The sequence below is a fragment of the Carettochelys insculpta genome, chromosome 1 (genome assembly GCF_033958435.1).
Source record: "Carettochelys insculpta isolate YL-2023 chromosome 1, ASM3395843v1, whole genome shotgun sequence".
Lineage (NCBI taxonomy): Eukaryota > Metazoa > Chordata > Testudines > Carettochelyidae > Carettochelys > Carettochelys insculpta.
This window is the reverse complement of record NC_134137.1, coordinates 218,400,518-218,415,015: the sequence shown is the minus strand read 5'-3', so window position 1 is coordinate 218,415,015 and position 14,498 is coordinate 218,400,518. Positions and strand designations below refer to the sequence as shown.

Genomic DNA, 14,498 nt, shown 5'->3' with positions numbered 1-14,498 from the left:
GTCAAAAGGCTCTTGCCACCCTGGAGTCGAGAACTGCTCCTATGAACTTTATTCTCTGGTTAGGAATGAGTGTGGACTTCTCCAGGTTGACAAGGTTTCCCAACCATTGAAAGGAGATCCTGATGAGGTGGAGGTGAGTCTCCACCTGCTTCCTAGAGTCACCTCTCAACCATCAATCATCAAGGTAAGGGTACACATCCACACGCTGTCTGTGGAGGAACACGGCCACCATCGCCATGTATTTGTGAACACACAGAAGGCTGCAGAGGGACCAAATGGAAGCACCATGAACTGATAGTGGATCAGACTCCCCATGAAGTGAAGAACACGTCGGTGTGGCTGACAGATGGTAATATGAAAATAAGCTTGTCTCATGTCAAGGGCTACACACTAATCCCCTAGATCCATGGAAGTAATAAAAGAATTCAGGGAAAGCATGTGGAACTTCGGCTTCAACAGAAACTGTTAAGGCTGTGAAGATCTTGACTGGGCATGAGGGCCCCTTTCGATTTTGGAAATTAGAAAATAGCAGGAATAATACCCTTTTCCCCTGAACTCCTCAAGCGCCCCTGTGGCCTGGAGTGAGTGTACCTACTGCTGGAGGAGCTGCTCATGGGAAGGGTCTCTGGAAAGGGATGGGACAGAGGGCAGGGAAGGGGAGGGAGAAAACTGGAACACATATCCCGTGTCGACCATACATAAGACCCACTAGTCAGAAGTAATAAGGGTCCATGCTCGGGGAATGAGGATAGGGAGTTGCCAAAATGGGGGTGGGGCAGGAATCCAGTGTAATGAGTGATGCACAGTCCTCAAATGTCACAGAGAGGTAGCTGTGTTAGTCTGTATCTTCCCAAAACAAAAAGGCAGCCCTGTATCACTTTAAAGACTAACAGTCCTCAACTGTCTCATCAAAACCCTGGCTTGGAGCCATGCTGGGACTTGGTCAGGCCTAGGTTATGGCCAGATGACTAGAATGGATTCTTGACTTACTGTTCCTGCTTCTGCACCGGTAAGAGCCCTGGCAGTGGCAGGACTGTTAGTAGTGCTGAAGCTGTTGCTGCTGTTGGGATTTAAAGGGCTAGCACTGTGCAGTGGGAGTGTGAATTCCCAAAGAGAATACTGGGGCCCTGCTGTCCTTTAGGTTATGGAGACTTACATTATCAGTCTGTTCGGTGAACAAGCCCATGCTGTCGAATGGTAGATCTTGCAAAATGCATTGCAAGACTGGGCCCATGCCAACCTCTGCATAACTATTCCCACTGAGAGAGCACTGACAACAGAGTCGGAAGTGTCCAAAGAGGCCTGGAGGACTGTCCTTGCCAAAGTCTTCTCCTCCTCTACTAGCGCAGCAAACTCTGCTCAACAATCCTCTGGCAGAAGCTCCTTGAAGTTCAAGGTGGCATCACAGGTATTGAAACTGTGCTGGCTGAGGACAGCTTGCTAATCATAGAATCATAGAACACTAGGACGGGAAGGGACCTCGAGAGGCCATCGAGTCCAGCCCCCTGCCCCAATGGCAGGACCAAGTACTATCTAAACCATCCCTGATAGACATCTATCTAACTTGTTCTTAAATGTCTCCAGCGATGGAGATTCCACAACCTCCCTTGGCAATTTATTCCACTGTTTGACCGCCCTGACAGTTGGGAACTTTTTCCTAATGTCCAAACTAAACCTCCCTTGCTGCAGTTTAAGCCCGTTGCCTCTTGTTCGATCCTCAGAGGCCAAGAAGAACAAGTTTTCTCCTTCCTCCTTATGACTCCCTTTTAGATACCTGAAAACCGCTATCTTGTCTCCCCTCAATCTTCTCTTTTCCAAACTAAACAAGCCCAATTCTTTCAACCTTTTTTCATAGGTCACATTCTCTAGACCTTTAATCATTCTTGTCGCTCTTTTCTGGACCCTCTCCATTTTCTCCACATCTTTTTTGAACTGCGGTGCCCAGAACTGGACATAATACTCCCAGCTGAGGCCTAACCAGTACAGAGTAGAGCAGAAGAATGACTTCTCGTGTCTTGTTCACAACACACCTGTTAATGCATCCCAGAATCATGTTTGCTTTTTTTGCAACAGCATCACACTGCTGACTCATATTTAGCTTGTGGTCCACGATAACCCCTAGGTCCCTTTCTGCTGTAGTCGTTCATAGACAGTCTCTCCACATTCTGCATGTGTGAAACTGATTGTCTCTTCCTAAGTGGAGCACTTTGCATTTGTCCTTATTAAACTTCATCCTGTTTACTTTACACCATTTCTCCAATTTATCCAGATCATTTTGAATTATGACCCTGTCCTCCAAAGAAGTTGCAACCCCTCCCAACTTGGTATCATCTGCAAACTTAATAAGCGTACTTTCTATGCCAATATCTAAATGACTGAGGAAGACATTGAACCTAACACAGACCCCTGCAGAACCCCACTTGTTATACTTTTCCAGCAGGATTGAGAACCATTAAGAACTACTCTCTGGGTACAGTTATCCAGCCAGTTATGCACCCACCTTATAGTAGCCTCATCTAAATTGTATTTGCTGCTGGAGAAGGCCCGCCATGTACACTTTGTGCCCAAATATGTCAAGGTGCTTGACCTCCTTGGCCCTGAGAGCTGGCACTGGCTGGCTCTGGCGTTCTCACTCATTCACTGTTGAGATGACCAAGGACCAGGGAGGAGGTTGGGAGTACAAATGCTCATAGTCCTTGGAGGGCACATAGTACTTCACTTCCAGCCCTTTTGCTGTCAGTAGATTAAAAGTCTGGAGTCTGCCACGGGGCCAGATTGTTCTTTGACACCATCTTTGTGAAGAAAAGGCAACACTGAGAGTCCTCCAGGGGTCAGGATGTCCACCATGGGATCTTCTACTTCTGCTGCCTCCTCTGTCTGAATGCCCATAGATTGAGTAGAGCAAATCAGTTCTAAGGACACCTCAGTTCACATAATCTTCTGGTTGAGGTGATGGCAACTACCTCACATAAGCGGATCAAAGAAAAAGAGGGCTGTGGCTCAAATGGAAGCCTTGTTAATGCAGAGAGACCAGTCTGATGCTTCATCACAGCAGGGAAGGTTCTAACCTGACAGGAAGGTTCTGAATCCAGGGTGACCATCCTGAACTTCAATCTGCAGATAAAGACACTGAGCTGTTTGAGATCTGAGTCTTCATCCTCTATTTTGGGAGATGAGGAATTGTTTTGAGTAAATACTCTTTACCTAAATACTCTTTGCCCAGTGTTGAGGGGGTGCCAACATTATGGTTCCCAGATGAAGATGATATTCTACTTTTTGAATTAGCAACCTCTCGTAAGAGTGATGCCTGAAAAGGGAAGAGAAGGGCTTATGATGGGGGAGGAGAGAGGAACTCTATGCTGTAGCTAGTGTGAATGATGTCAAGAACCCATTTGTCAGTCTTTATTATCTGCATAGCTCGTGAGAAACAAGCTAGATGACTACCACGCTACGTATAAGAATTTGACGAGGACACCTAGAAAGATTTGCAGCTCTTGAAGGTTCTGTCAAAAATGTTTCCTCGCAGGGCTTTCAGAGTCAGAAGGAGAAAGAGGGGGGGAACGTTTGCTTGCACGTCTGCTGCATCTTCTGCCACTCCCATGGCAGTTCGTAGCCCCTCTGATGATAAATGGGTGAGATGTCAGTTGTTACATATACTGATGTGCCTGTGGAATTTCTTCCATGGTATTGCAGAGGGTTGCCTTTGAGGCCTTCAATGAGTGTAATGAATTATCAGTCTTCTCACCTGAACAGCTGGTCACCTTGAAAGAGAAAATCCTCCACTGTAGATTAGATTTCTCTGAGGACTGAAGCCTTGATACTCTACACCTGACAATAGCCATCACTTGTGGGGCAGTGTCCACTGCATGAACTGACACTTACAGGAATGATTAGGTAATCAATATACCTTTTTCAATGAGTACTTAGAATTCCACTCTAGCCGACTGCAGGAGCATGTTAGTAAATTCTGTAAACTTAAGAGTAATTCACAAAATAGTGTTCAGATATAAATGCCTGGCAATTTGCTATACAGAATTGCAGACTGATTGAAGTAAACATTTTTCTCACAAACAGGTTCAAAGATTTAGCTTCTTTATCAGAAGGGATGGATCTTTGTTGAGGCTGCCTGTATCTTTTAGCAAATGCGTGGTCTACGAGTAAGGTTTGAGCAAAGTGTGTGAACAACATGATAACAAAAAATGTTTGGTATCAGGCAGATGTCGACCATATTGGAATATGAATTGGGATCATCACTTGAAAAAGAATAATCCTGGAGTTTCAAGTACAAATCTAAATGAGATTAGCATTTGTTGTGTGCTTACCAAGACTAATTTTACTTATGGACATGCATGCATTATTTTTTCCACAATGGGAGCATAAGATGCATACTTCAGGACAGAATGTGGCTCAGTTTCTGAGTTCTCACTCCCAAAAAGCACAAGAGTAGGGTACTTGGGCTTCTGAGCACAACCAAAATGTTCCGGGAATACAGGTTTCTAGGCAATATTGTACACCACTTTTGGCCTTAAAATGCAAAACTCACTCATCTATTTCAGAGATTGTTAACAATATCCAAACACTGAATTAACTGAAAAAAAACAAATTACCAGTTTTCAACTGTGGATTTTCTGTAGTTAGAACCATTTGAGGCTTGAACGAAACCTGGTATGTTTCATTTGGAACTGAAAGTGAAAACATCAGAATTTATTAAATGTAGATCATGTTTCAAAATTGGATGCTACAAATTAAATTCAAGGAAGAGGAGGATTAAAATGCCATTTGTGTAGTCCAGAGATGACAAGGTGCAGTCCCACAAACCTGGCTGAAAATCATGCTTTAACTGAAAATGTAATTGTTGATACTAGGAGATTGCAAAACATTAACAAGACAGGCAACAGAAGATTAAGCAGGCTAGGGTAAAGCTTTGTAGATGACAGTCCATTCTTGGGTGTGAGATGTTTGTTCCTAGAAAGAACAGCAAACAATCTGACTGGAAAATCAGAAGCAGTATTTTGTGTGAGCCCTAGAGCATGACCAAAAAACAAACAAAAGACAGAAAATTATTGAAGGTTTAGTTGTTGATTAAAGAATAATTTCAGTCATCTTCCAAAAGCAAAAGGGAAAAGGTGAGGACAAAACTGGCAAAAACATCTTGTTATCCAGTAGTAACAAAGAGGTAGTTGTGTTAGTCTGGATCTTCACAAAACAAAAAGCAGCCCTGTAGCGCTTTAAAGACTAACAAAATAATTTATTAGGTGATGAACTTTCTTGGGACAGGCCCACTTCTTCAGAAAAGGTCATCACCTAATAAATTATTTTGTTAGTCTTTAAAGTGCTACAGGGCTGCTTTTTTGTTTTGTTACCCAGTGCCACTTTGGACCTATCAACAAAATGAACTGTTATAAGGTTCACAGATCTCAGCTACATTGTTTTTGGAGCAGTATGAAATAAAATATTGATGGCATTCGGGACAAATGCAAAAATCAACTGAGTAGTGTGTGATGTTGGGGAAAAAAAGAACAGCTTTTTTTTTTAAACAAGATATAAGAGCAGTCTAATTAAACAATTGCCAGATACAGAAAGTTTGTTTTCCAAGTACTTAATAAAAAAGAGTTCACATGTATAGAAAAAATGCTTTTATTATTTCCTGTATATTTTAAATTTTCTCACCTTTCTCTTCTCACAAACACTCTTTGTAGTCAATCTAACAATAATGCCCATTGATGCAATCACTGATAGACCTAGTCAGCTGATTCCTCAACGTAAGAATGATTAGGTTACTTGTACAATATTCCTCAAAATCATCCTTAAAGAAGGTTAACTTTTTAGTTAACTATGTGTTGCAATTTTTGTTTGTGAGGTACAACAAAAATGTGCAATTGTCTTCAGAACAGAGTTATTGATTATATTCTCTCCCAGTGTTAGAAGACTGAGAAAAAGGGAAAAGATTAAAAATGATGATGCCTATCTCAAGAGCAAATATAATTGACAATTCAAACATTAGTCTTTTAAATTTTAACAACGCCTCTTTTTCAAAAAAAAGTTGGCCTTATTTTGTAATCCAACTACTACTGGATGTTTGGATGGTTCTAAGACCTGAGTTCAGAGACTGGTTAAAAAGGCAAGAAAGGACTTACTATTCTCGGTTCCCTTTCTCACAATAATTTCCATAAGAAGAGAAGAGCTTCAATGGTACAATGAAGGCTGCTATACAAATGCATATACTGTGTTAAATGGGTTAAAAACAAACCCTGGATATTACTTAAGTTCAAGTTCTTTATTCTTTTATCAACAATAACTGTAGCCAAATGGCTGACTTGCTGTGGAAATGCCTGCTTTTCACAAAGAGAGATTCAAGTCACGCTAGCCCTTTCAGTGTTTCAGTATTTAACAATTGACTGTTGTGTGCACAATTACATAAAATGGTCATAACATCCTTCAAGAGTCCATGTTTGTCATATCATTAAGGCACTACTTAATGGCAGGGTGTGTTATCTGAGGTAGTGCCACAATAACATTTGTAAAGACAGTAAGTCTTTATACTGAGTTACAGAAATAACGCAATTACCAGGTTTAGTCTGCAGTACTTCTGGCCTAACAGATGCTTTGGGTCTGGATGGCATGAGTCGTATTTCCTTTGGAGCTGAAAGAAAGGAACAGTATTATTATTGTATTCTTCAGGAATATAGTTCAATGCCATGTTTAGTTCACAGAAATACAAGCCTGCAGTGAAGACAATAACAATTTCATGGTTTCTGTAAGATGAAATAAAATGACTGCTCAAAAAGAAGAAAATTAGAGTACTGTGTTGTGGATGACGATGTCAAATGGCCTAAATTCTGATACTCTTAGAAAACAGGACCACTCTGTTTTGACAGATAGATAAGAAATAAGAAGTTAATGGTGCTTTCAAGCAGGCTTAATAGAAACAGAGATAATTTTTAAGACTGAGCTGTGAGTCTTCCATGGCAAAGAATGTGAATAAATGTAATAGACTGAGAGTATGAAATGTTGCAGCATGAAATAACTTTTCAGGGCAGGTTTTCAAGAAAAGTTGCTTTTGGTAAAAAGGGAAAAATGACATATAACAACTTCAATAAGGAAACTTCTTTACCCACTGTAGTCTTTGGCTGTTTGGAGGTGACAGAAGGTTTTGTTATAAGTGGCTGTGGGGACGTTTGACGTATTGCTGTTGAGGAAAACGCAAAGACTCTTAGAGGCTAAAATAAAAAAGAACTGATGAATTTCTGTTTTGCATACGCTTGATATAATAAAAAAACTGCAATGGAAATAGGTAGGATTTAGGTTATCAAACCAATAGCCTTGCCCCCTCCTTTCCTCAAATGGTCAAGTTACAAATTATAGGATAAAACAGTATCAACTGTATTGGTTGATGGTTTACAGAAACAGCATGACTAAAATCTTGCCAGTAGCTTCTTCCTTTATATTTGTGCTGTGACAGAGACATCAATATACCCATTTAAAACTGTTTTTGTTTTAATATACAGGTTGAACCTCTCTAATCTGGAACTCTCTCGTCTGGCAACATCTATATCCGGCGTGATTTTCGTTAGCCAGATGTAGCATGCATGTGGCCAAGTTTCCCATGGTCCCATAGAGTTTGTTTGCGGCCTACAGTTCTGGCCCTCAGTGTTCTGTGCTGTTGTTTAGTTCTATTTTACTCCTAATTGTCTCCTAAGAGCCCAGTAAGCAGTGGAAGTGTTGGTAATGCTGCTAGATAATGCTGACCTCCAGTGGTCTGGCAAATTCTCTCATTTGGCACCAGTCAGTCCTGAGTGTGCTGGATTAGAGAGGTTCAACATGTAATACTACTAAGCTCTTATCTAGCACTTTTAACTGGTAAACCACAAAGTATTTTACAAAAGAAGTAATTATAATTATTCATGTTTGGGAAGAGTAAAACACAGAAAAGAGAATGATGCAGCTATTCAAACCTAAAAATACCCCAGATCTTCCAATACTAAAACAATGACAATCAATAATTTGCCATTCTTTGAAAATCCTTTGGGAGTAAGTAATAGTGAAATGGGGGGTCACCCTCTGCTTTTCAGGTCTAGAAATCCATCAGCTTTAAAGTACAGTGGGTCCGATAGCCACCATGTGCCCCAGGGCAAAGTGGGAGGGCAGCCCGGCTCTCCAGCAGGGCTTAGGGCAGTCAGCCCTTAGCATCACTCAGGCAGTGGACACTGCTTCCCCTCGCTCCCCAGAGCTGCACAGAACGATGGAGAAGTGTTCCCACAGCATTTCAAAGGGGCCCAGAGCTCCAGGCCCCTTTGCAACAGCCCCCTTCCCACCGCCTCCTTGGTGGGCTTGTTAAAATACTTCTGGTTCCCATATGCAAAGGTGTTCATTTTGCAACTGTTTTCTCCAGCAAAGCACAACTAACTAAACTGACTAGAGTTGCACAGGAGTAACTAAGGAGAAATGGACTGAAAGCTTTTGAAAAGCAAAACACTAAATGAATGATTAAACCTCCATATACAGAATTACTAAAAATGACTCAATTACCAGCTTTAGTCTGTGGCATTCCTGGCTTGATAGATGTTTTTACTTTAGTAGGAATGAACTGTTTTTCACTTGAAGCTGCAATAAAAACAAACAAACTTGGACTACAACTACATTTTTTCCCCTAAGGAACCACATTGTGATTGTAGCTTATGAGAAAATATGCATCCAATTGTATGCAGGGCAAATTATGCAAGAGCAATGCTGAAAATCACTTAGTATGAACACTCCACAAAACCAGATAACGATAGGATGAATTTTGTTTCAATGATAACTGCCATCTATAAAAAGAATGGCATTCCCAGTGTCAAGAGAACATCCACCTTTGAATGAAACAGCTGAGAAAGTTGATAAAAGAGACACAACACATGATAATGTAAAAAGGCTGCTCAAGCTACCCTTAACAAAAGATAATGTATTCAAACACTACTGGTCATATTCTTCTTCTGCATGCGAACACTTGAGGATAGAATTTGACCCCATGTAATTTTTCTGTAGTTCCCCTGCACCAAACTGGATTTATGAATCAGCTTCCCAAATCCAGCACATAAAGCTACTCATAAGACTGTCCATGCTCCATCAGGCCAAAGGTCCATCTAGCCCAGTACTGTATCTTCAGTGCCACATGCCCCAGCTGGAATGAACAAATGCTGAACAGGCCACAGAAGCTGTTTTGTGGCTAGCTAGTTCGATCTAAGTGATCCATTCCCCATCGCTTATGGGAAACAGGCCAGGGACACCAACCCTGCCCATCCTGGCTAATAGCAATTGATGGACATATACTCCCTGAATTTATCTCATTCTCTTTTGAATCCTGTTATAGTATTGTCTTCATGACATCTTTTGGCAAAAAGTTCCACAGACTGACTTTGCATTGTGTTCTTTAGTTTTAAATCTGCTGCCTATTAACTTCATTTGGTGACCTCTATTATGAGAAGGAGCAAATAACAGCTACCCATACATTAAGTGATCAAGCGGACCCTACTACTATTTACCAAAAGTTCTGTAATGTGCACACCACAAAACTGTTAGAGCTTGGTAGCAGACTTGATATGACCAGTATGTGCTTGGCAGGCTAATGTGTTGTAGAGTTACATTCCAGTTTTTTGGGCATTAACTCTTTGTGTGGGCAGACTCAAAGACTAAGAAGTATCTCTATTCAAAGAAGTCTTAGAGGCAAGTCTGCTATCTGACAATCTCATAAAACTCACAGAAAGTACAACACACCAGCTAGACCAGACTGTACAGTTATCAAACATCAATTCTAATAAGAGGTCTTTCAAAAATTAAAATAGTGGAATGTATGACAGCTGTTTCCCGAGACAAATGAAACAAAGCAGGATTAATTTGTTCCATTTGTTATTAATTCAAAACTTTAAACTGGGCTGAAGGGTGCTGCTTACGCTGATACTAAAAAAAAAACTGTTCATGTGAGGAACAGCAAAAAAACCAGTGTGCTCTGTGCCAAAGGACAAGAATGCATCTAGAAGAGTCAAATTGGTGGTTCCATTTAATGACATAAATGAAAAAGAACAAAACAAAGTAGCTACCTATTGAATAAATATTATTACCCTGTGTTGTCTTTGCTCGCTCAAGAGTGTGAGGAGTTGTAGCAGTGACTGGCTCTTGGAGGGATGAAATGATTCCTGATGGAAAAAATGTAGATAATTCCTAAGAGGGATGAAGGGACTCAATGACACTACACAATTTATACCACAGGAGGATCTGGTGCACAATGTTTTACAAACATTTGCAGCGAGCGTTTACGATTAGAGATTTACAAGGCATAAGTTGCTTCTCTTTCAGGCTTCATTTAAAAGAGTTTTGAGGGGTTTTTTTCCCTAAAGAGAAAAATAATTGAACATGGTGACACTATACTCTACATTCAGATATACTGTCACTTCTTCATCTGCAAATTCTCTGTGGTAGACTTGATTTGCAGATACATCTATGGTCGTAGAAAATAAAGATAGACTGACCTAGGCAGCAAAATTGAGATCAAGATCCAGATTTCTCTGAAGGCTGACAAGCAATTCAATCCAGTGTTTTGGTTCACTACCCCATTACTACAAACAATCATGCTGTGCACAAGGGGTATATAGCAGAACTTGCAACAATACCTAAACACACGTACTAATTTTCCCATGGTACGGTTAAATAGTCTTAAGCTTTATAATAGTTGTTACAATAGTTTCTGCCTTGGGAGCAATTTTTTCACCACAGAGGCACTCCTACCAAAAATTGCAGGTTTGTCAAACCTGGAAATTTTCACAGTGGTGTCAATTCTAATTAAAATCGTTGGCTTTCCAACAGAGAGTTTCCAAACAAAAATTCGGCTTGCAATGTTATTGTGGTTTGGTTTCATGCTTTAAAAACCAACCAACCAAATAAACAAACAAAAAGAAACCAAAAGGGAACGTACTAAGTCAACATATCAATTTGAAATGAAAATTATCATTTCTTTTGACCTAAATTGCATAATTTTAGATTATTTGGTGTTATTTTATTATTTTAGTATAGAAGTGCCATTTTAAGTAAAACACTTGTTATTTCTTGAATGATTATAAAAATTCATTTCAAATTGCTCAGACTTTTCATGGGAAAACTGAAATTTTTCAATAGACAAATTTTGAAAAAATATTTTTCCTCTAACACTTCTCTCAGGAAGAATTTTGGTTTTTCAATTGCTTCTGGTTAAAGCCTACACAGACAATGCAAAGGAGTCTAGAGAGAAGAAAGAATCAGTGATGGTGGAAAAGGTGTTACATAGCAAAGGATCAGAGCGAGATATACATGTCAGCACAGTGTTAGTATTTCTCATATTGAGTACATTTCTGTCCTCTCTGAGAAACTGGGCCAGCCTTAGAATTCTATCAATACAATTTCTCACGCTTTATATATCTTAGATGTTAATACAACAGCTCTGATCAGCAGAACTTTTAATACAAGTTTTTCTTTTAAATTTTAGTTTTCAGCACAAGGTCTGCCATTTTGTACCTAAACTTAAATATTCTAGTTTTACTATAAGAGAAGTAACAGATTACGTACACAAAACAATGGTAGAAGACTCTTATTTAATTTATAAAATTAGGACATGCCATATTCATGGTTTCCTGTGCAACACAATTCCTGCCCCTTTGTTTGTCCATTCTGTTCTCTAAATCAGACCGGGATCATATGGAACAAATAGTCATCATATAATTAAAGACTGAATCACAATACTTGTACATAAGGGGGCAAAATTAAGGCTTTATGGATAAGCACAAATCTTACACTTCCTAACCTTTCGGTACATCACTTTTCAGGTTAAATAACATTCTTTTAATATGTTTTTGTGTAATTTCCTACTTTTTTTCCTCCCAAGAGGAAAAAGGTAAAGACAAATTCTATTAAGTGCAACTGTGACAGCCTATCTTCATGCCATCAGCAACAGGATTTGATCCCTGAATCTTCACCACCGGTTTCTGTCATTGAACTACAGGATTAACTACACTAGCTTGCATCTAGAAAAGGCTGCTACCTCACCTCAGAGAGTGTAGAATTGGTCACACAGGCATCATATGCTGGTTCCAGAGGTGACTGAAGGGAGCCTGGCCTGCCTCTGCTCTCTCTGTTTCCTGCCCATCCTGTCTAGGGTTGAGGTAGCTCTTGTCTTACATTATAATCTAAAGTGAGGAGATATAAGGGTTCTGGATTCCTGTAAACAGCAGGTGTGTGGTGAGCCTGGCTCAGTTTTTTCTCCATACAAACACACAGCCCACTGCTACAGCTGTTCTGGAAGTCTCCAGATGATCCCAAAGCAGTGTGCTCTACTGCTGGTGTTTTGGCACTAATATGAACAGGACTCTTTGAACTATATGTTTGTTTAGTTGTTATTTCAGCATACTGCCAAAATTTTACTGAGGAATGCAACTGACCCAAAAGAAATGACTTTTTTTTAACAGTTTATACCTCAGCTGACTCTGAAAGCACATTAATGAGACAAGAGAACCACAACTTCCCTAATCTGAGGCTTTCTTCTCTACCAGATTCCAAAGGCATCCTACGAACAATGGAAGTGTCACAGTTCATTAAATATAAATTACAAGTGTCTTTTTATAATAAAACATGTTAGGCAACTTAAATAAAGGAATTGGTACCAGCTCCCCAGGTAGCATGGTAAGGATGCTATATCACACCAAAATCAACTGCTTGTTTTCATCAGACTCACTGTTTAGTTGCATTAAAATTGAGTCTTCTTTAGCTACAATGATAAAATTCTAGTAGCATTTCTCCTGCTACCATTTTTTTTCCTAATAGTCCATTTCAGAAGAGTTGCTAAAAACATGAATCTAAACATAATGAATGCAAAATAATTTACCAGGTTTGGTGTGTGGCACATCTGGGCTGGCTGATGTTTTAAGTTTGGAAGGAACCCACTGAGTTTCTTTTGGAACTGAAAGAAAGAACCTCTTATAAATGTTAAAGCTCTTAAGAACTAACATCAGGTGTAAAGCCACAGATATTGCATCCCTCTGCCTGCCGAAAGGAAACAAAATTTTTATGAAGCCAGTGTATAAGGCTGAAAGTCATATATGCACAGGCCTTTAAAAGAGAAATGATGGCCTGGCATGTGAAAGCATTTGAAAAATGTTCAAGCAAGCAGGGGACAGAATTCCTTGCCCTGTTTGGAGCAAACCTAAGAAGGAATAAGACAAGAGTTTATTAACACAGAGGTATGGTTGCAGGATGACTGAGATTTTCCATGTGTATTTTGGAATGGGCAGCAATTATACCCTAGGCACTTCTCTTCATGATACGCATGTGTAACTCCACAGGTGCTGAGTATAATAGATCAGGGGAGGCTAAGCCTCCCTCAACATAGCCACCACTGCTAAATGCAGGCTTTGGCAGTTTGGACAGGGAAGTTTTGTGATTATGCCTCATGCAGCTTGCAGGGTGTGACTTGTCTCAGGGGTCCCCAAGCACTGCACCCCATCCGCAGGCAGGAGTGACTCTCACTCAGGAGGTAGAACAGGAAGTTTATTAGTCGACAGAGGCACAGCTCAGCACAGAGATGTCAGTACAGCAGGCAGGGACAGTCATTCCTACTCATCCTGGGGAGAGGAGCCCAAGGGGTGCCCCATCTGGTGTCTAGCTTCCTCCTCAGCCAGGCTGGCTGCCTTCCAACTCTCTCCCCCCAGCTTCTAAATGCCGCTTCCAATTCAAATCCAGCTCGGCTCCTCCCTGCTTTTTGTTCAGGTCAGAGGTGTTACCTGCCATCTTAGGTTACAGCCCCAGAGGTCATCCTTAGCCGCTGTGAGCTGCTCTGCCTGTCTCACACACACATCCAGCCTGACTCTCTCACATGCTCCCCGCCACACTCCATCACATCAAGCAAGGTGACTGAGGAGATGGTATATGCTACTCATCTTCCCAAGTCCATCAGATCACTTCCTTAGCTGTCCCAGAACCTGCACTGGACACATAAAAGAGCAGAGTCTTTGAAAAGAGACCCTTTTCATATGGGGATGCTTGGGGTCTCAAGAGAGGAGGCATGGTGTGGCTTCAGACATTCTGAGGCTTCTCTGGGTGTTGGGGAATAGGGCCTCAGACCTGAAGGGCAGCTCCACTGGCTGCCTGTGATTAACTCCTGTCGGTGTCAATAAAACAAGAAAGTACAAGAGAATGGAATCGAGCTTTTCCCAGGAAGAAGACAGAATGGATTGGAATCGCCAGTTCCAAATAACAGCTGTACTTAAGAACACAAAGCAGAATACATTATAATCAATCACCGAAGGAAAACATCCCGACATCTCTAAGTTCATCATCAAAAGCAAGCCCCCGCTAAAGAACAAGCCACACCATTCAGAGCAGCATGAGACCCTGGCATAAGAACAGATGCAAAACCTGCAGACGTAGCTCCATGGCTATGACCAAAAAAAAAAAATAAAATATCTCATTTCCTCTGAGCCTACTTCTGTTTCAAGAAA

The 14,498-nt window shown here is 40.7% G+C and overlaps 1 protein-coding gene across 3 annotated transcripts in view; it reads right to left on the bottom strand.

Moving 5' to 3' along the window:
- Positions 1-14,498, bottom strand: part of ABI3BP (ABI family member 3 binding protein) — a 451,725-nt gene that overhangs the window by 94,347 nt on the left and 342,880 nt on the right. For all 3 annotated transcript variants that reach the window (XM_074999360.1, XM_074999369.1, XM_074999377.1), the window contains 6 exons: positions 12,887-12,961; positions 10,098-10,172; positions 8,530-8,604; positions 7,115-7,189; positions 6,569-6,643; positions 4,608-4,682 (listed from right to left, as the gene is read on the bottom strand). In XM_074999360.1, coding sequence (XP_074855461.1) covers positions 4,608-4,682; positions 6,569-6,643; positions 7,115-7,189; positions 8,530-8,604; positions 10,098-10,172; positions 12,887-12,961 — 450 coding nt within the window. The remainder of the gene's footprint in view (positions 1-4,607; positions 4,683-6,568; positions 6,644-7,114; positions 7,190-8,529; positions 8,605-10,097; positions 10,173-12,886; positions 12,962-14,498) is intronic.